Source organism: Vidua chalybeata, chromosome 1, assembly GCF_026979565.1.
Source record: "Vidua chalybeata isolate OUT-0048 chromosome 1, bVidCha1 merged haplotype, whole genome shotgun sequence".
NCBI lineage: Eukaryota > Metazoa > Chordata > Aves > Passeriformes > Viduidae > Vidua > Vidua chalybeata.
In genome coordinates this window covers 72004619-72025924 of record NC_071530.1, presented here as the reverse complement: position 1 = coordinate 72025924, position 21306 = coordinate 72004619, and the positions used below count along the sequence as shown (strand labels likewise).

The following is a 21306-nucleotide window of genomic DNA, read 5'->3' as shown; positions in this document are numbered from 1 at the left end:
CCAAAACTCATTTTGCACCAGCTATAATTAATATCCCAATAAAATTTCCAAGCCCAGACCAGAAAGCACCCCCAGGTCACAGCCCTCTTGATGAAGGTTGTTCCATGTTTCATCTGCACCCTAAATCCCACAGCTCAAATACATCCTTCTGTCCACACAACCCTCCTGGAGCAATCACTGGCAGGATCTCAGCAGGACACATTTTCAATGGAGCCATGACATTTACATCAACTGAAAGTCTGTCCTGGTGTCTTAGGATGCGTTAAATGCCTACGTAAGCTGTTCGCTCAAAATGAGCGCAATGCTCCACATGGAATCTTGTCCTTGGCTAGCAGGTCAGGGTTGAACTGCATTGGAATGATGGCTTTTATCTTTCAATATTTGCTACAAGGTCTAAGCTTGCATTAGGATAAAGAAATTATCAGAAAAACATGTGCTCAGGGGTGCCAGTGCTGCTGACCCTTGCACATCAGCAATTGTGATCTAACCACATGGTACCCTGAAGAGCAGGGAGCACATGAAATGTGCGAGATTAGATAACAGCACTCCTCAAATGCCACACCTCCATCAGAGAGCACACCAAGGAGGATCCAGCATTGCCTAAAATGACTACAGACACAAAAGCTAGAAGCAAGACCTCGCCTGCCCATCTGAATTCCAGTTCTGAGTAAACCATCCACACTGCCAGCAAGCACTAAAGACTTCAGACAGAAGCACCTGATCTCTGCACTGACTGAGCTATTTGACTTGCAGTAAAGATTTTTTTGTAGAGGTTTTTATTCTGGGGGATAGGGTTGTTTTCTGTTTGTTTTTTTTTTTTTTTAAGATTTTTAGATCTGATTTGTATAAAGCTATATAATACAAATATTACCTGGAAGAAATCTCACAAACCGCGGCATGAAGTGGTATCTGGGACAGGAAATAGAATCATTTTCAAGTGAAGGACCTTAAATACAAAAAAATACAGAAAATTTATGAACAGCAACATATTTTCAAAAGGAGAAGAGAGGCAACTTTGCTGCAGATAAAATCAATGAATGTGATTACATTTCATAGGGCTTAAGTTTCAATTCAAAAAGAACAAGACCAACAAAAAACCAAAAAAAGAACAGAGAAACAACTTGTAGTGAAAGCTTTCACACAGACAATTTAAAAGAAATCTAAAATAATTTAAAAATATTAAGAACCTAACAAAACCCCCATACTTTTAAATGAAACAGTAATAGAAAAAGATTAGTTTATATAATCAATTAATTATTACACTTAAGCCTTACAAATACAAGCACAAGTTTATCTCCTCCCAGTTAGTGGGATGGTTTTGTTCAGCATAACAAAGAGAACATGGAAATTTCCACAGTACTGTAGTACTGTTTTGTGTTTTTTTTTTTTTTTTTCCTATTCATCATATAAAGCTTTGCAAGAAAATAAAAACTAAACCAGTAAGTACCTGGTGTTAAAAAAAGAAAGAACAATCAGAAGCAGTGACAGGAGAGACACCACTGATATTAGAATATATTTAGTATCAAACCAAAGGGTACACAAAATGTATTAAACCTGTGTGCTCCTCTGTTTAACTGCATTAAGCACAGAGTACAACTCCATAAAGTCAAGACACCCTACAGATACTGAAGTGCAATTCCTCTGATACTCTCATTTCTCTTCTAGACTATGGGAAGCATTCTCCTTTGTTGCAGTCTTCACAGAAACAAGCATTTTCATCTTGTCAAAAGACAAAAACATTCAGCTATAATGATAACATTAAGTCTCCACAACTGTCTCTATGACACTGCTTTCTGAGTTGACTGCAGAGAAATACTGCATGAGCAACTTGTTGTTAGCTTGTAAAACAAGAGAATACTCTACCTGACACATTGACTTTCAAAATGCCATGCACATGATTCTCTGTGATATTAAACACACAGTAATATTTATTGTTTGATTTAATATAAAAGTTCTGGATTAAGGCAGAAATTCAGTTTATTTGTGAGAATACAGTGCCAAGTTTGTGCATTTTAATTGCTAGAGCACACACTATTGAACTCTAATTTCATCTTACTGATGAATACATGAAGTTTGTCCCTCTCATGGAAAACAGCAGTTACATTGCTATTTTGAGGACCGTCTCAAAGAGAACACTACCTTTAAGATTCCAGTCATACAACTCCAAAATATCTTTGAATAGATATGAAGAGAACAGTTCAAGGCCTCTCACACAAAAATTCTGGGGAAACAAAAAATAGACAAAAATTATAAATATATAATACTGCAATACAAATAATGCCATTCATATATAGTTAAATAACACACAACTTAAAAAACTGTGTCTTCATATCTGCCAACCACTAGATACTGGTTTCTGGAAACAGTATTGATGTATTTGTGATCATCTACTCTAACATAGCATAGTGGTCTCTTCAGAAAGAATTGTCAAGAAAGAATGGTATTGAACCCTCTTCACTCCATGTCCAAATCAACAGTTTAGGCAAAAATTATAAACCTGCAATAATCTGCCAAGCACTAAAACCCCTTCTACCTGAGCAAGCTAAGCAGATGACGCATTTCTGAGAAATATCTTTTTCATAGCTCACTTTTCCTCACATGCTCATAATAAATGTTTATAAATCACGATCTGTGGTATCACGATCACTTCAATAGCAAATATGAGTACAACACAAATTGAGGATTATTACCTAAATAGCCAACAAAAGAAAAAGAAAAAAGATGAAATGGAAAAAAACAAAGCAAACACATTCTTTTCATCAAGTGAGGAAGTGGGTCCTTCAGTGAACAAACATATAAACTTTCCTGAACAAACTCAGGCCAGATTAATATAAACTGTCCATGTATGATATGAGCCATAAACTCCAAACTCAACACCAAGATCTCTTTCAAAAATCATTAGAAAAGATGGTCTACAAATAAAGCTGTTGCCATTTATCCAGAAGCCCTCCCAAATGCTGACTTCCCTATTTTGCTTGGTGGCCATTTGTTCTTTCAGTTCAAGATGTACGGACAATATAGTACATTCACTAACAAGAAATTAATTGTTTCGATCACATTATTCTTTCTGAGGCATTTTCAGGGCTGTTGCATAAATGTAGATGCTGCTGAGCAACAAAAAAGGAGATAACTAGAAAGAAAAATGTAAATATATATGACTAAATGAAATACTGATCCAATCTTTGTAGTTAATATGCAGGGGTGCTTCTGTACCTATACACACTGTTCCACTGCAGCAATTTACTTCGCAAACTCGCTCCACCAGGCATTAATTACTAATAAAAAACCCCACCACAAACAGATTATGAACTCAATGTGCTTTGTTTGCATCCACAGGAAATTTGTTTCGGCAACAGCTTACATTAAATACTGATAAGCAATCTTCAGAGCTTCAAACTTCTGATTAAGTTTCAGCTCTGCCATTGACTTATGCGGTCCTGGTAAAGGAGTACTTCCACATGCCTTATTTTTGTCAGATGTAAGAGAAGGGTAACGCTTACTTCAATTTACAGATATTGCATATAACTTAAAATGAAAGGAACCTATGATATAAGCACTTCTTATTGTTTGATTTTAATATATGATAGCCTAGGTAGATGGATTTATGCCAGTACCTGTAAGTTCAAGTTCTATTTCAGCCACTTGTTCAGAACAAAGCCAGTCTCTTAAGACCTCACAAGGTGACACACTAAAGAGTTTAATCCATTAAACATACCAACAACTCATAACCCACTCTGACTTTTAGACTAATTTTCCATCTTACCTCAGGCATCATCTCCTCAATGAAATGAATTGTATAGTCAATGTTAAACCTGATTACTTTGCATAGAGGAATCTGGAAGAAAAGAGAAATTTTTCAGCATTAAAAACTATACAGCATCAAATGTATAGTTAATGCAATTTTGTATGCTGAAAAGGGCCCTAACTAAAACAGCTGGGATCATGCAAAGACAAGAACACAAGCACGTGTAAAGGGAGTACCAGCTCCAGCCTTCACCTCACTAATAAAACACAGTGCTGACAGGAGGGATGGTGAAGGAAGGTTAAATAATGCCATCTACTGGAGATAAAATTTTCTTTAGGAGAAAAAACACACCTGTAAACCTCAATAAACCTCTATCTTCTCTCACTTGGATATCTGCAAGTGAATTTGTTTATGACACAGCATATCAGATTGACAGAGTGATCTGAAAGCATGGTGTTTTCAGCACACTGCCAATTATGTCAGCTGTACTGTCTTAAAATGCAGCTTTAAGTCAAATTTTATAGCTTAGGGATAAATTGCAGTTTTGTACTAATTTCATGCCATAAATATTCTCAATTTCATCTGATTAGCTAGCAAGACAAACATTTAATTCCTTTTTTCACCTTTTTACAATCTATAATTTGCAGAAGGTATTTCATTTTTTAATGGGATTTTCTGAGAAAAAAATCTAAATTCCTAAAAGACTACAAAAATGCCTAATTTTCCCTTACACATCTACAGCTCTTACCAAATTTTACTACTCACTGGCCTCAAAGGTATGAAAGTATGTTAGAACAATTCCATGATCTGTGAAAGTGAAGCAACCCAAGGTTATTTTACATTTATAAGCACACAAATAAATATCTGAACAGTGCTGGGGTTGCAATGAAATCAATGTACATAGCTTAAGTGCAGTATTCTGATTGCATCTTCTTACAGCCCACTGTCAAACATTTGACTATTTTGACTACAAAAATCTATTGATATCTGCATGATAAATTACAAAGCGGCACCAAACAAAACTGCATTTCTTACAATTTGATACAGTATTAAATGGGAATACAAAACCCTCCCAAAACCTTGGAAGCTAAATATACCATTCAGAATCTGAGCAGATGAAAACCTGTCACACTTAAATCAGTGAGGCTTTTAAAAAAAGCACAGGAATTGTTTACTTACTTCCTAACACGTAATTTAAACTAGAAGTTGAATGCTTTAGAGAAGTGACCACAACTAAGATCTCCTTGAACCGGAGTTCCATGTACACAAGCAAATACACATTAAAGGAGCACATGCTTGGTACTGTAAAATTGGTTTGGTATTTATAATATGAAAACAATTTTTTCTGTAACTCTACTAACCGTTTTCCTTAATACTTGAGCTGCCCAGTTATTACTCAGTAATAACAGTAGTAAATCAATAATAACCCTAACTGTGCAAACTTAAGACTTCATACTACAGAAATTTGATTAATGAAAAGATGTCAGTGTTCAGATCTTTATTTTTACTACCTTTTGCTACCTCCATTTTACCAAGTATGTTCCGAAGTGTCCCTCTAAGAGCAGGTTTTATGTTGTATGCCAAAACCATCTCATGACATCAAGAGATTCCTTCCAAAGGGCTTTATATCTGTTATTAACAGGAACTGGCACCACATGGTGGCTTTGTATTCAACTCTGTCAAAAAGAATCATTTGTAGCTGATCACTCCCCCTATCTGGAAGTGCATGTAAACATGCATTTTACAGTAAGCTTAGCAGTTTTGCCAACTACTCATATCAAAGAAGAGTTTTCCTTGTTGTCTGTATATTGAAAATTTCCATAACACTCTGCCTTCCTGTCATACAGTAGACACAAAAATTGTAAAGATAAGGGCGTCTCTTTATTATTTAATGTGAATAAAACAAAACTGCTCCTTTTTGCTCATTTGCAAAGTGAAAACGTAAAGCCTTGAGATAAATTTGCCTTGAACCCCAAGGCTGAGTTAATGCTACTGGGCAGCTGAGCTTCCCATTGCCATGCCAGAGGCTGAACTCCACTCCCTCACTGACTTCTCAACAAGACTCCCTTCCCCTGACCAACAGAAGTGAAGTGTCATCATATCCATTATGTAAGCAAACTGTCAGGGCCAAAGTAATTTCTTCTCAGTGCTTCTCAGTTCCAGTATCCTTACATTCAAGTCCTGTGTTTGTAACCATTCTTACACTGACTTGTGGCACCGGTGATGTAGCTAGTAGTAGGTATAAAAACCATAGAAATTAATACACACTGAATTTTTTGAGAAAACCTAGAAATAACCAACATAATAAAAAAAAAAATCTGCAAGTGTACAGAAATTAATAATCTGCATATTTTCCATTTTATGCTTGGCTAACTCAGCTTATATTGGAAAAGTGAGGCAGTCAGGTACCAATCATGTCCTTTTCTTGTTACATTTGCTTTCAAAACATAAAATTAAACACCTGCACATATCTACAGCTTTTATGAAAAATTGTAACTTGCTAGATCCTGAAGAAGCTGAAGAGCTGTTACAAAGTATTGGATACATTGAGGTAAGTTTTAAGAAGAGAGAAAACCCTTTAGAGTGGATCTCTGAAAAATTTCATTTGTCATTTAAAAGGAAAACTTTTTTTGGTTGGTATTGCTATTTTTTAAAATTTTGCCAAGTTAATAAACCCACTTAGCCAATTTAAATCAAATTAGCAGTCTCAAAAAGTTGTTCCATGGTTTAATTCACTTCAAAACTGTGAAACACATAAAAATGTTACTTCGATGCACATCACAGCTTCAGTCACAGTTCAAAGATGCTGCCTACCACAATCAGTCAAGACAAAACCCAAGATTCATTACCACAAATATCTTTCCCCTGTGCCCAGTGCTGGTAAGATGTTTGTAGCATACATGTATTGTTGTTTTAGAGATGTTTTGCTTCAGGGCAGAATGAACACCTTCTAAAGAAATCCCCTGTATGAAATCTAAAGTATGTAGCAATGACCATACTTACGTTTGTAAGTGGGGCATGTGCAAACATGGAGAACCCTTCAAAGATATATTCATGGTCATCATACTCAATAACAGTAGGTCTGTCTGTCTTAAAAAAGCAAACAAAACCACCAGGGAGTAAGCAAGAAGCAGTATGACTTCTGTCACCAAAAACAAAATCAGTGTCCTACTTCCAATTATTTATAAAGTACTTACTAAGAAATTTGTGGGAGGTGACACAGTAATTCGGTAGTGGTATAGTCTTCCAGCATTGTTGGTCATGGGACGACATGGTTTAATGGGCTTAAAGAAAGAGATAAGCAGAATTATGTGTAGAGTCAAGGCAAATTTAGATTAAAAGAGAGAATAAAGCATTTCTAATAGCCATGAAATATGCATTAGGAAAAATTAAATAAAAGCAGGTAGTCATAATTAAGCATTCTGGGAAGGAGGAAAGTGTGGCCTTATCTCCATTTTCACTTTAAGAAATATTTTTAAAGCTATTCAATACAAAAAAAGGTGTTGTTTTTTTTTTTTTTTTTCTTTTCATTTTGCATTTAACTCTCCATCTCTCTTACACACAACAGTTAGCTGTTTACATTCCAGACTGATTTCCTCTCCTATATAAATCTGTTTCAGGGAACACTTTTTAAAAGCTTACAAAGAGGAGACTGGACATCACATGAGAAGATCTTAAGGTACATCATCAGGACAGACAAGTATCAGCTCATTTGCTTGGGGAAAATCTGAGGCCTGAAGAGAAGGGATTAGTCTATCACTGCAGAGGTGGCTCTGGTAACACCATTCTATCTCCCAGGTTGTAATGCTTGAGTTTGAGATCCAAAGGCAGCCAGACACCTGCAATTTCATGTGTCCTTCCAGCTTGTATGAAGCAGTCCTGTGTAAAGACCTAAACCTTTCAACAGTCAGACAAAACCAGTTTTTCATATGCCCTACATACAACTTGCTGCAGTTCGGAGGCTGCCACCAGCTTGTTTGGAATACACTGGGAAAAAGAATAAAACCACTGCAGTGAGCAGGGTACTACTCTGAACTGCAGAACAAAAGCTGGCCTGTGGCAATGGCAAGAGCTACACCACTACGCTGCTCTGGCACTAAGGAAGGTGATTTCATTGGCTCTTCCACCCCAAAATAAGCTTTTCACAGCTGCAACAAGGCAGCTGCAAACAAGCTAGCTCAAAACTAGACAGTTTCACCTACAGGACACTGTGAAAAGTATTATATCCAAGGACGTTTTGTGAAACCTAGGATTCCCAGATGGCACTGTTCCAGGGAGCAGCTGCCTTCATGCAGCAAGTTTTATATATAGTAGTTTTCTCCTCCTAAATTTTCTTCCTTTCTGCAAGAAGAACCCTAGATGCAACATGGGGAGGAACAGATCCTGAACCGGAGAAATTTATAGTAAGCTTCAGACCAAAGCAAATTTTCTGAACTCAAATAAGTCACAGAAATGTTCGTCACTCCTTAACTTCACAGAAATAAATAATTGTTTCAGTATATATATGTAATAAGGCCAACTGAAAAATAAAACTTTTCAAGAAAAAGTACGAAGATAACTGGTAAAGCCTACATGCTAAGGCAAGAATGCCTCCTGACAAGCCTTCTGCTTCTTTCAGCAGCAGAATTACTATTTACTTTTCTTTTAAAGCAATCACTTCACTAAGTGATTGCTTCACAACACATTCAAGATAGCAGATCTTTGATCATAAGTTCTTTTCTATTAACACAATCATGTTTCTGAAACTTAAAAAAAAAACCCAAACAAACCTAAAACTAAACAAACACAGGCAAACGTTTTCTATAGTTTTCAGGTGGATTTAATTACCAGTATTGCATTTTAAGTATGAGGTTAGGTAACTAAGTGATTTAAAGTTGCACAAGAGGTTTTTTTCACTCAGCCCATAAATCATGGGAAAACCCCCTCAAATCAACCCAAGTAGGAGTCTACAGCTGCAAGTTTATATTCATAATTGCAATCCTTAGAATTACTAATACCTCTTCACCAGGATAAATGCCATGTCTTATTCCTGTTCGCCGGGCTTTAGCACTGCATTTGCACAAAGGTCCATCATTCATCTGTCAAAAACAAAATGGGATTCTGGTTTTATTGAAAAGTGGTTTTGGAAAACTATGTTGGTTTTAATGCCCTGAGTGCTGATGCTTCTAAAAGCCTGTCATGCTTAGATTAAGTGGATGTTCTTAAGCCAATAAAACCGAAAACACTGTAGACTAATGTAAGAAAACTGCACAGCAGCATTAGAACTTCATCACTGTTTCAGAAGCACAAGACGGAAAAACATTCTCAGCAGAGTTCTACCACCCTTCTATAATATACCTCTTTTCCACTGCTTATACACACAAACAGCATGCTGACTGCCTAAAACAAAATTCAGGTCCTAAAAATGCATATGTCAACATTTACATGCTGAATTCTCCATATTCAAACAGTTCCACTGAGTTCTCTGACTGAAAACCCATCCTCAAACAAGCCCTCTGCCATGGAACAAGGCTATTGTCTAAAATGCAGACCATTCAAAGATTTTACTTGGTACTTTAAAGAACTGATGGAAACTACAAATCCATCCTGTGAATAGATCAGTAAAAAGATAAAAGAGGCAAAAATACCCACTTGAGTATTCTCTATGGGTGCATCGAATGCCTATACCAAAAATGGCCAATGCAATCTATCATAAAGCTGGTGTCTTTCTTTCCACTTTTTCAACCAAGATCAATGCAGACTATCACCTACTGCAACAGCCTTAAGCTTTCTGGTCTTACATTATGCTCATTGCAGAAATCCAACACAAGAAGCCCAGAAACAAACCACCAGAAAAATAAAGTTCCCAACCCCAGTTTTTAAACAAAATTTGAATCCAAGAAGTTAAACTTCTTTTAGCCTTTGGAAAAAAACAAAAACAACCAAACAAACAATAAACTCGCAATGCAATAGAAAAACCAGCAGAACTTTCTATGCTATTACAAGCAGTCTGAAAACATAAACAGCATCCACGGTGGGGCTAAATGGCATCATCACATGTTAGCTATAATGTGAAGACACCATGGGAAGCAAGAATCACTAAACCACTGTTACTGTTAGCTTTAGGCAGCTGGGATAGGGATACAACCTTTAAGTTTTGGTGTTAACCTCAGTTTCTTCAGACTGGCACAATGCGTATGTGCAAAGGAACACAAGAAGCAGAACGCTTCCCTACTCCTTTAGAAACTCAGTCACACAGTCTTAACAATGAAGTGATGTGACAGCTTGTGTTCACACAGTTTTCCCCATACTCTGAGACCCTCAAGGAAAGAACAGGTTCAAAGAAATAGAATCATGCTCATAGACAGAAGCACACTTTCTCATTGGCTTGTACAGCAACAAGACAGAAGAGAGTTTAAGAAGCAGTCAACAGCTAATTGCTCATCAGTGCTCCAAAACTAAGCATCTACTGAGGTTACTTAAATAATCATCACATATTTCTGAAAATCTCATCCTTAATTCTTAGCACTGTTCAGCACGAATATGGCCTCTGTTATTTTAAATGCACAGGCCAAAACTGAGAGAGATGTGAAGCCCAAGACCTGAGAAGCAATCAGATACATATCTATCTTGTCCATAACAACAATGTTCATAGAAAAAAATGCAGAGATTGGAGAGAGCAATCATGAATTGATGGTAAAATGATGGTGAGAGATCACAAATTTACATAGGCAATGCCTTCTCTGACCAACAGAGCAGCACAAGCAAGCAGATCACATTAGTAAGGCAAAAGCCACTGTGGGGGCATTGAATTCAACAATTTATTTTCTGGTACCAGTCAGTGCTGCTGGAGATTATCCAAATTAACAAACAAGCTTCTCAGATTGAAGGGTTGAGAATATCTATCCCACAAATCTAGTTCCATGTCACATGGTGTACCTGTACATGTCAAGAGTGCATGGCAATCACTCCTGTTTTATTTATTGACAGAAAGCACTTTGACACATCAGATAAATACCTACGAAAACTTCAAATGTTTTCAAATAAAATCTACACAGAAGTAGTACTGATGGGCTCAACATGATTGATTTTAGCCTTTTCAAGAAAGATGAAGAGTCAGTCTCAAGAAAGTTTTTGGTACAGAACATTTTTCAGCAGGAAACTCATATACCAAACATTCCTCAATCTATTCCTTCTACAGTTATTTCACTTTTTTTTCTGTTAATATTCTTCATAGAACATTACTTTGAAGTGTGCCCAAGAGCTACACAATTTTTCCTGTTAAATATCTAAACAGTTTGCTAATTTTGTTTTCCATACAAATAAAAACAGCTAGCTATGCTCAATCATTTTTTTAACTAGAAGCATAAATATGAATCTGTAATAGAATATTCAACAGACTTTTGAATTACCACAGTGGCAATATGCATTCCAGTATCTCTTCACATTATGATTTGTTGCATGCTAAATTCATACATCACACAAAGTGACAGAAAAATAAATTTACTGAGGTGCCACATGAAATGAGAGAATAGATTGTGAAATAATTAAGTAAGAAAGATTAAGATAGTGGATTTGCAAACAAAAACGAGTCTTCTGTACAATGTGGACATTCAAAACAGCACTTCATGAGCTCAGCAATTACATTTAATGAGAACTACAATCTCCATGCAATTACAAAACAACCATTAGACAACAAATTAGAAGCATTAACTGCATATTTAAAACATTATTTATCATTATGAGCTGAGAGCTTAAGGTGAAAAATTTTTAAAGGATGTAAACATCCAGTTGTGTGCCTTTATCTCAAGACTAAAAGGACAGCATTAGCACATTGTTAGCATTCAGTTTTTATTAACACTGTCAGACATTATTCCAACTGAATAATCCCCAGGATTAATTAGCTGGAACCACACTCTTGAAATCAAAAGTGAAGTGCTTTGAAGAAGATGAGAGAGAAAAGGAAATACAGGGGTAAAGAAAGCATTTTGAAATGGAAGTCACTCTGCATGTTTGACAACAAGGCAAAATTTTCAATTTATTTAGAGAATGACCTTTGGATACCCAAGTACATTTCCCTCACACCCTACCTGTCCTGGATCATTGTACCACAATTCCTCATGGAGACGATCAGGGTGTGCTTTTTTACGCTTAATTTCTGCAATGACGTCAATAACATCTGAATCTGAACTGCTGGAGCAGCTGCTGTCATCTTCTGAGTCACACTCTGACTCACTGGAGCTCTCTGATTCACACAGAAGAAATAAAGATGGCTGAAAAACACTTCCACATGCTCTCTTCCACAGTAATGCACTCTCTATCATGAATTAATGTCTGGAGTTAACATTAAAAAAAAAAAAAAAAAACCACACAAAAACCTTGATCTTAATGTCTCTAATCTCCTGTGGTACTGTGGAGTGACTCCCTTTTTTATGCACATATTCCAGTCACTCATTTCCACAGATATCCTCAGCTCCAATTTAAATAAGTGCCTTCATAGCCAAGACACCTGACAGTATGAAAGTAAAGCTTATTTTATTCTTGGAATAAAATGCGATGTTTCTTCCAGTTTTAAAGTTTTGACATAAGAGCAAATATATTCAAATACTGTGAAACTATGGTTTCAAAGTACACATTTTTACTGAATATAAGACTCTCTTTAGTTGAAAGAAAAGAAGAGAGAGAAAATGAGAGAATATCACTAGGAAAATGTTTCCCTTTTTTTTATCAAGATGTATTTTTACACAGTTCATAATTTGGCATAAGGTGTTATTAAAATAAATCCTTGGAACACATGGTTTATACAGTCATCTATGCTCAGCTGAAATGGTTTCCTCACAAAGTGTGCACGTGTATTCCTACAAATAATTTAAGTTTCAAAAGTTCTCTGATATACATGTGATTAATACTGAAGTCTATTTTCAGGTGCAAAATATGCATGGGACCTGTGAGAGTAAGCTGGAGTTTCAAAAGACTAACACAGAAATTTTTGATGTAATGTATTGAAATCATAGAATCATAGAATGGTTTGGGTTGGGAGGAGCATTAAAGACTGTCTAACTCCAATCCCTTTGCCATGGAGAGGGATACCTCCCACTAGACCAGGCTGTTCAGTGCCCCATCCAGCCTGGCTTTGAACATTGCCAGGAATAGGACATCCATAACTTCTCTGAGCAACCTGTTCCAGTGCCTCACCGCCCTCACAGAAAAGAATTTCTTCCATCATCAGCCTCTCATGATCTAAAAGTGTTCCTGGAGTGCACTGCTATTCCACTGCAACACAAGATTGCTGCTAACACAAGCCAGAACAGAGACAGCCTTTACTGAAGTACAAAATAAGGCAAACTACTAGACACTACATGGCTGTAGGAGAAGCTGGCACAGATACTGATCAGCCCAAGGGAACAGTGAAGACATAGAGCCTTAGGGTTCCCCAAAAAGAGTGAGAAAAAGAAAATGGAGAAGTTGCCCTTAGCCCTATCATATTTTAGCCTGGAGCAGCAGGCTTTCTTCCTCAGAGATCTAAGGAATCAGAGTTTTACACAGGTATGTTGAGTGTAGCTGTCATGTCCTTGATTCATCCACATGAAAAAACACCACCTAAAAAACCCTACAGTTAAATCTGCTAGAGATTCTTGAAGGATTTTAAATATATGCAAATTCACTGTTGAAAAAAATGTGAAGAACTCCTTTACAAAAGTGAGTTCACATTTTATTTCATCAGTATTTAGTTTTTTCCTTTCCTCTTCATTGCATCCTTTTATACCATCAGCGTGTAACCATGTAATTATGCCTGTATTCCAGCTTTGGAATTTTTGATATGCAACTGCTTCATGAGTTTCTAAGATGAGACCTGAGAGTTTGAAGCAGCTTACCTGGCCAACATGAAGCAATAGTTAAAAAGCAAGCCCAATTTAGAGCATCTAAATTACTGTGATATGCCTACAAATTTCTTGAACTAAAGCAACTGACTAAAAAATACACTATGAAACACTGAAATCCTGGAAGTATGAAAAGAACAACAGTTTTCACAAAACAAACCAAGAAAAACAGCCTTCACTGACTTCTGAGTAGACAAATTCCTATAAAAACCTCTGTCCTGTTAATTCAACCAGTATTTCCCCAGTACTTGATGCTACTGGATATATTTGACTGTCAGAAGATCCATACGTGTGGGATAAGATAATGCAGATAATCTATGTTATGAAAATTGATACTTTTGCAGATGTCTGATCATACCAAGCAGAGCTGCACAAGAAAAATACAGTACTGAAGAAAAACTCAGATGTTTGTTTTTACAGCACTGAGTGTATGACCACTACTCTTGCTTGCTCTTTAGAAATATAAGACCAGGAGCTCCTCAAACCCTCTCATGTGCCATTCTCCGGACTTTCTGATCATGCTCAGGATATTTTATCCCACAGAAGAAACTAGCATTTGGTAGTGCTTGATGCTCTCTATTTCCCCCTAGGCTTTCTGGGTAAAAAATCTAGCCCTACTTCCATCAAAAGCTACAGTAAAACTCCCATGGATATGAAATACAAAGGAGGGATTTAAAAAAAGACTTACCAACATTATTAAATACAAACAACTGCCAAAACAGGTTAACTGCAGATTATTCCATTCCAGAGTTTTGTCATCATTTCAGCCTACCTAAATCTTCATCCAGCTTGGTTTTTGGTGGCTCCCATGGTGGCCTGGCTGCTTTGGCCTTTGCCTGTCGCTTTCCTAACTCCTCATCAAACTTTTCATACAGATCCCGGAGCTTGCTTGTTCCTACCACAGTAGAGTCCCCCTGTTAATAAAAAAATTAAAACAACAACAGAACAAAAAAAGGACAGTGTTAAAATAGCACAAGAAATCAACATCTACCAGCATTTCATGGAAAAAACCAAAAAGGTGGGAAAGACAGATCTTTCAGTGAAACATGGGAATACCTAAAGCTTTAGCATATTATTACATTTCTTCACCAGGTGAACTAGCAGAGAAATTATTTCATTTGCTGGTATAGCACTTCTCCAAGTTTGCAGGAACATACAGTGTGCTTGAGTGAATATACAAAGTGCTTGAGGCATCTTTGCTCACAGGTTGAGCACAGTGTGTAACAGGGAAAAAACAGATCTTTCCCTCCTGGAGACAAAAAAAAAGTACGCCTCTTCCATGTACCACTTATCTGAATGCTAACAGACAGAAGGAACTGATGAAAACAGAGAATAACAACAAATTAAGCCCCTAACAGGGTTAAAAGACTGAGATGATTGGGAAGAGAGAAGAATTAAATGACACAAAATGATGATCCTGCTGAAGAGTTCATATTATAAAGGACTGTCTGCAGTCATTTTAGAGTTCTCACTGACATACCACTTGATCCATAGGGTCATTGGAATAATAGCTTTCAGAATGGGTACAGCGAACCCAGACTGGCTTAAGCAATTCCTCATCTTCCTCTTCATTTTTTTCAGATGCATTCTCTTCTGATTCTTTGTCTTTGACAGCAGTATAATTTTTCTCTTTACTGGAGCTCTGGTTTTCAGACCACCTTTCTCTGTCCTCCTCCCACCGGGTTCTCTTTCTCTCTCTGCTTGGAGACCGGCTTAGTGGGAGAAAGCAAACAAAAGCAATTCTCTTTATTATTTTAAAATGAAAAACAGTTTGCTTCAGATCAGTAAGTCATTCTATCATATAAATTGCAGCAAAATCCAGTTGCCTTTCCAGAGTACAAGAGTAATTTGTAGTTTTGAACTATTATAAAATGACTTAAAATTCGATGTGCTTTTTATTTTAAGTCACATTCAATAATTAAAATAAAAAATACATACAATTTTAAATTAAAATTCTTACTTGCATTCTAGGTCAATTTCTTTTATTTTAAGTTAGGAAATCATTGATAAAAACTAAGTCACATCAGTCAAAACTACAAGTTACAATAAGAAGTTTCAGAGCACAGCCCACAAACTATTGGTATGACAAAAGAACTTGAGTTTTATTAAAAGGATTATACAGAACCAACACTTCTGTTACTCTAATACACCTTTGAACAACAATGCTTTTGAAAGAGGAGTAAGGAACCTACTTACTTTTTTTTTAATCTCTTCTGCGCACAAAACCAATAATGTTGCAATATTTTCAACTATCCAGCATTCAGAAAGGAATAGTAATATAAGAAAAGTCTCTAAAAGATAATCTAAAGATAGAGCGACTTTAAATATTTTTGGTACTTTACAGACTAGAAGACTTAAGAGAAAGTCTTTAGTACACAGCAGTAAAACTCTCTCCAGAGATTATTCCTGTTTCTAACTCTACAAGGTCTTGAGATAACTGGTATTTGCATGTATAATGGAAATGATGCAAATTATTATAAATTTAAGACACTCATTTTTTCTGGGTTTCACAGGCATACACAAAACCTCATGTGAGTGGATGCACAGAGCCTCAAATGCTCATGAGATCATATGCAGCCGTCCTCACCTTCCTGCTCTCTTGTAATCCTTTTTGTAGGATCTGTCTGGTGATGGTGATCTTCTGCTGTCACGGTGCCGATGCCTCTCCCTCTCCCGTTCTCTTGAAAAATTCAAAAAATAAGTTAAATGAGAAATCTGGCATTTCATACATTCTACAACTGAAAGGAACACAAAAGCAGCCTAAGATCATGTTATGCAAAATGACATCCATATGCTGACTGCTAAAAACCCAGATGATCTTAACATTGACCTTCAAGAAAATTGTAAAAGACAGTCAAGCGTCCATGTCCTCCACCTTTGTCACAAAGCCATCTATCTCAACACTAGGGGTTATTCACACCATGCAGAGGTAATATCTATGAATTCCCCACAGGACTTATTACCATTTTTCCTCTTCTTCTGTTACAAATGGCAAAGCAGCTGAGGGAGCTGGGGCTGTATCCTCTGGAGAAAAGAAGGCTCAGGGAAGACCTTGTTGCTCTCTACAACTGCCTGAAAGGGGTGTGTAGCCAGGTGGGGGTCAGCCTCTTCTGCCAGGTAACAAGTGACAGAATGAAAGCAAACAGCCTCAAGTTGCACTAGGGGAGATTTTATTTGGATGGCAGGAAAAATTTCTCCACCCAAAGGGTTATTGAGCAATAGAATAGGCTGCCCAGGAAAGTGGTGGTATCATCATCCGTGAAGGCACTTTAAAGAGATGTAGTTGTGGCACTTAGGGACACAATTAAGTGGAAAAGGTAGCAGCATTAGGTTACAGGATGGACTTGATGATCTTAAGGATGTTTTCCAACCTAAATGATTCTATGATTCTAAGCAGGAGAGCTCACACCAGCTTTCATACTCTGCTAACAGCTGGTAAGTCATTGTGCATCTGTTAAAACTTCTAGTCTGCTGATACACTAGAAATTATAAACAGCTAACTCAAGGGGCTTGGTGGGTTAACAGAGTGAGTCAAAATTATTTATGAACATATATATATGTTTGTTTACGTGATCATAATACAAAATAATGCAAATTTACAAAGAAAAATTTTCGGATAAATTATCTATTGTTTTTTCCCAGCCCAATTTATCCTTGTTTGTTGGTGCCTTGTTCATGGATTTCAGTCTTCAGAGAGAGCACACTTCATGACATCTGATATGCCTGGGAGACAGATGCTGCACAAAAACAAAATCAACCCCAAGTCTGGCAAACAGTTCTGAATCAAAATAAGTAGATACATTATCAAGTAGATCTGGAAGCTGTTCGCCTAAAGCAGAAATCCAAAAGTGTTTGAGAAAGAAGCTACGGAAAACATGCATTTTCAAAACTTAAAACTGAAGCTTGAAATTATGCAGAATAAAGGAGAAAACTCCACAAGCACATTAAACAGAAAAGGCCAGTGACTTAATGCCATTTGCATTCAGTTTTAGGAAAATCCTTTTTTGAAAATCAAAGTGTGAGGTTTGGGTTGTTTTTTTGAATGCAGGTGTCTAAGAATCTGTAATTAAGTCTCTGCATATCTAAATCAAAGGGGCTTCATTTGCACAGGCTTTATGTGTAAATTTATGTTCCACACGTGGTACGAAAAAATTCTGAGCTTTTAAAATTAAGAGCATGTGATCCAGGAACTCTGATAAATACTTAGCTTTCCAGTAGCTCTTTGAATATTTTGGCAAGGCTCATTAGACACATAAAGAGCTACAAACAGAACAAATTTAAGACATGAGAAAGATTTAACTGATGATGACTTGCCCTAAAACACGCCACAGCAAATTTCAGGTCAGCCCATAATTTCCAAGCTTTTTGTGTCCATGAAGAAGAGGGACAGACATTTCATGATAAATCCCAAAAGAAGTAGCGTACACACTGAATGACATCTGAATTACATCAGTGAAGCCTACAGCTGACCCACACTCATTTTCACCTCAGTCCTCTCTTGAGGCTGGCTTGCTGAGATTTCCACCCTGAACACAACAAGCTCTTCACTAAAACACCTTACTGCAAGTATTAGTGTGGGAACCCAGGGCACAGGGAACATTTCTCTGTCTGCTCTGAGGGGACCTGACTCACAGAGAAGCACTGACTTTGACCCTCATTCATGGAGAAAGCTTCCAAGACTTCAAGACAGACTAGAATCCACAAAGTGTGAAATAGATTATGGAGAGTAGTATGGCATGTGACTTAGGTGAGAAATTTAGGTTTTGGGATTTTTAATATGTTGTAGATGGGAACAAGATGGAGGTTTTAGGATGGAGGCAGGTTGTTCTTCTTTGCCTTCTTCTTCCTTCTTCTTCGTGGGTTTGGGTGTTGTCTCATAATCGGGCAGAAAAGTCCATATTGCGGGCTTCGAGGAATCAGTTATTGCATTAAAAGGGAAAATAATCTTAGTGTCATTTCTTAATTGGACAGTTTAGTCTTAAAAGACCTTGTACCAAGAGACTGTTGGCCATTTTTGCAGTGCTTTTCCAGTGTGCAGAGTCTGGTATAGAGAGCGTGTAAAACTTTGAATAACAATAAACAAGAAGCTAAAGACCAAAAAAGTCCCGTGCATCTCCTTTTCCTGACACAGAACCGCTCCAGGAGGGTTTCCCCCTGACAGGGGAGCCCCCAGAGAGGGGCCCAACGCGCGGCAAAGAAACTGATATATTAGCTATGCGCCTCTATCAGACTATAAACCTCACCAAGTCAGTATTCTCTGCAAATACAAGGCTTATTGAAAGTAACACCTGGCACCCTAACTCTGGTACCCAGATCTTGAAATTTGAAGTGCTGGGGCTTAATTGTTTGCAAGACTCAATTTTCTATAGTCTTAGAGTACCAACTCTATTTTCCTGCCACATTTGCATAAATTTCTAAAATAAATATGTTGAGCACTAATCAACAATCCACTCAGTGAGATGCAAAGAAACTGTTGCTTGAAAAACTATCTCCATGGACAAGAGCAACAAATCTGTCAGTTTACAACTGTGAGGCAAAGCAGTGTACCTGAAAGGTGTCTAAATAGTAACTTTTTCCATGAGACCTGACTAGTGGCTACTTCACGAGCTAGAGGGACAAAAAAGGGTAAGAACATAGATGCAAACACACTCTATGCTCTATGGGCCGATGATGACATCTCTCCCCCCTGCAGGCAGACAAATGTTACCTATTTCGCTCGTAACTTCTGTGATGAGGCGATATCCTTCCTCTGTCATAATCCGTCCGGTGCCGACTGTTTTCCTGCCTCCTCCTATCCGGACTGCGGCCCCGATCCCGACGATCCCCGTGGTTAGCGGAGCGATGCCTGTCGCCGTGAATGTGACCGTGCTCGCGGTGCCGGTGCTCATCGTAGTGCTTGCTCCTGTCTGGGGAGCGCCGGTCGCTTTGGGACTTCTCTCCCTGGTACTGCCCTGTGTGCCGGAAGTGGCTGCTGCTGGCGTTGCTGCTGGCAGTGCTGCTCGGGAAGGAGCCGGAGCTGTGCTGGTAGCTGTTGAAGCTGGGCGGCGGGAACGACTGCTGCGAGTAGCCTGCCGAGTACACGGGCTGGTAGCTGACTTGCTGTGGCATGACTGGAGGGGGGGGAGGGTGTGGTACTGTGGGGGGAGGCATCATGTAAGGAAAGGTGCTTTGTCCAGCAGGTGTTCCTGGAACGGGAGTGTTGCTAGGGTTTGGCACTGGTGGAGGAGTGGGAGGGAAACATGGAGGCACTGGGAAGCTCTGCCTCATCTGGTGGTTTGGAAATGGTGGCCTCATGGGACACTGGCTGATGGGATTTTGCGTGGAAGGGGGCACTGGAGGAGGATAGGGCACAAAGTCTGGCCTGGGAGGCATGTAACCGGTGGTTGGAGGGCTGGAGTAGGTTGTTGGAGGGGCAGTTTGCTGCTCATACTGGTACTGCACAGAGGGCTGCTGTGGGTGAAGCTGCCGGAGGTTCTGAGGGCGGTAGGTCTGTGTTGAAGTTCTTGCTCCTGGTCCCCCCTGGCCACGGGGACATCCTCGCCCAGAATGGAAAGACATGGCTCACCTTTATTGAGGAAAATAAAAATCCAGTGTCACACGATTTTTCTAAGATGTCTTCAATGCATCTGCAGGAGCTACTCCTGAAGTGCTGAAACTGCAGTTTCCTTTAACAGAAGCAGTAAATGATATCCACTTTCACTGGGAGCTTTGTGCTCCTCAGACCTTTAGTGCAGGCCATTTATGCCTCTTTTGATTCCTTCAAGCCTCTAATCCATGAAAGCACTTACTGTCTTTAAGCCAGAACGCAAGCTGGATCATCCTTTACGAGTTAGGGCAATGTAATTTCAACAAATTATTGTTATGATGACAGGTCAAGGATACATGCGCCTCCACTAGTACTTCGACACTTTGATATAAAACCTTTAGATACCCCACACCAAAGAAATCACTTATTATTAATAACTGCAGTGGTCATCCAAAGTTGTATAACAAGGAGTTCTCTCTAGAACACAATTCTAAACTTTGGGCAGAATGACTTGACTAACACCTCATTGGATGCCACCTGGCCCAACAAATCATGTAAATTTTAAATTAAATACTAGCTTACTATTGAGTCCCCAATGTACTTAAGACTGAATTCAACAGACCCTTCAAACTGTTTTAAGTGAGGTAGGTATATTTTTGTGGAAAAACAGGTTACACATCTTACAGGTTATGAAAAAAAAATCATGTAGACTGTGTTATTCCTTAATTTTCATTGAAATAAATAATTCCCAAGAAATCCCTCAACTGCCTTCTTGGCCCTGTTACCCTTGAGAAACTGTCACTGCTTAAAGTAGGCTTAAGTGTTGCTCAAAACTAGGCATGTATTTAAGGCATTAATGTTTATAAATGAAAGCACTGTGTTTCATTAAAGTTTAAATTGATTTTTTAATTACGATGTTAAGTTTCAAAACCTGAAAAAAGGGGAAAAAACAGTTACAAAAATTTATGGCTGGAATGGAAGGAGAGGTGAAAAAAAAGATCTAAGCACCTCCAGAAGTCAAATCCTGTTTTCTGTAAGGGGAAGTGAGAAAGAAAGGGGAGACATACACACAAAGTTGGAAAGATCACCAGAAAAAGGAAACAAAGCCTCCCTTTCACTGCGGCTTTGCTGATGCTGAAGAATACACATGCACAGAATATTCTCCCACCTGCTAT

At 38.1% G+C, this 21306-nt stretch overlaps 1 protein-coding gene across 1 annotated transcript in view; it reads right to left on the bottom strand.

The window, feature by feature from the left end:
- The window catches only part of DROSHA (drosha ribonuclease III), a 73919-nt gene that overhangs the window by 50922 nt on the left and 1691 nt on the right, over nt 1-21306 (bottom strand). Inside the window, exons 2-12 of the mRNA XM_053951623.1 lie at nt 19313-20170; nt 16193-16285; nt 15086-15317; nt 14378-14519; nt 11815-11969; nt 8743-8823; nt 6943-7029; nt 6749-6835; nt 3764-3835; nt 2140-2221; nt 872-946 (exon numbers count right to left, since the gene is read on the bottom strand). Coding sequence (XP_053807598.1) covers nt 872-946; nt 2140-2221; nt 3764-3835; nt 6749-6835; nt 6943-7029; nt 8743-8823; nt 11815-11969; nt 14378-14519; nt 15086-15317; nt 16193-16285; nt 19313-20163 — 1957 coding nt within the window. The 5' untranslated portion in view covers nt 20164-20170. The remainder of the gene's footprint in view (nt 1-871; nt 947-2139; nt 2222-3763; nt 3836-6748; nt 6836-6942; nt 7030-8742; nt 8824-11814; nt 11970-14377; nt 14520-15085; nt 15318-16192; nt 16286-19312; nt 20171-21306) is intronic.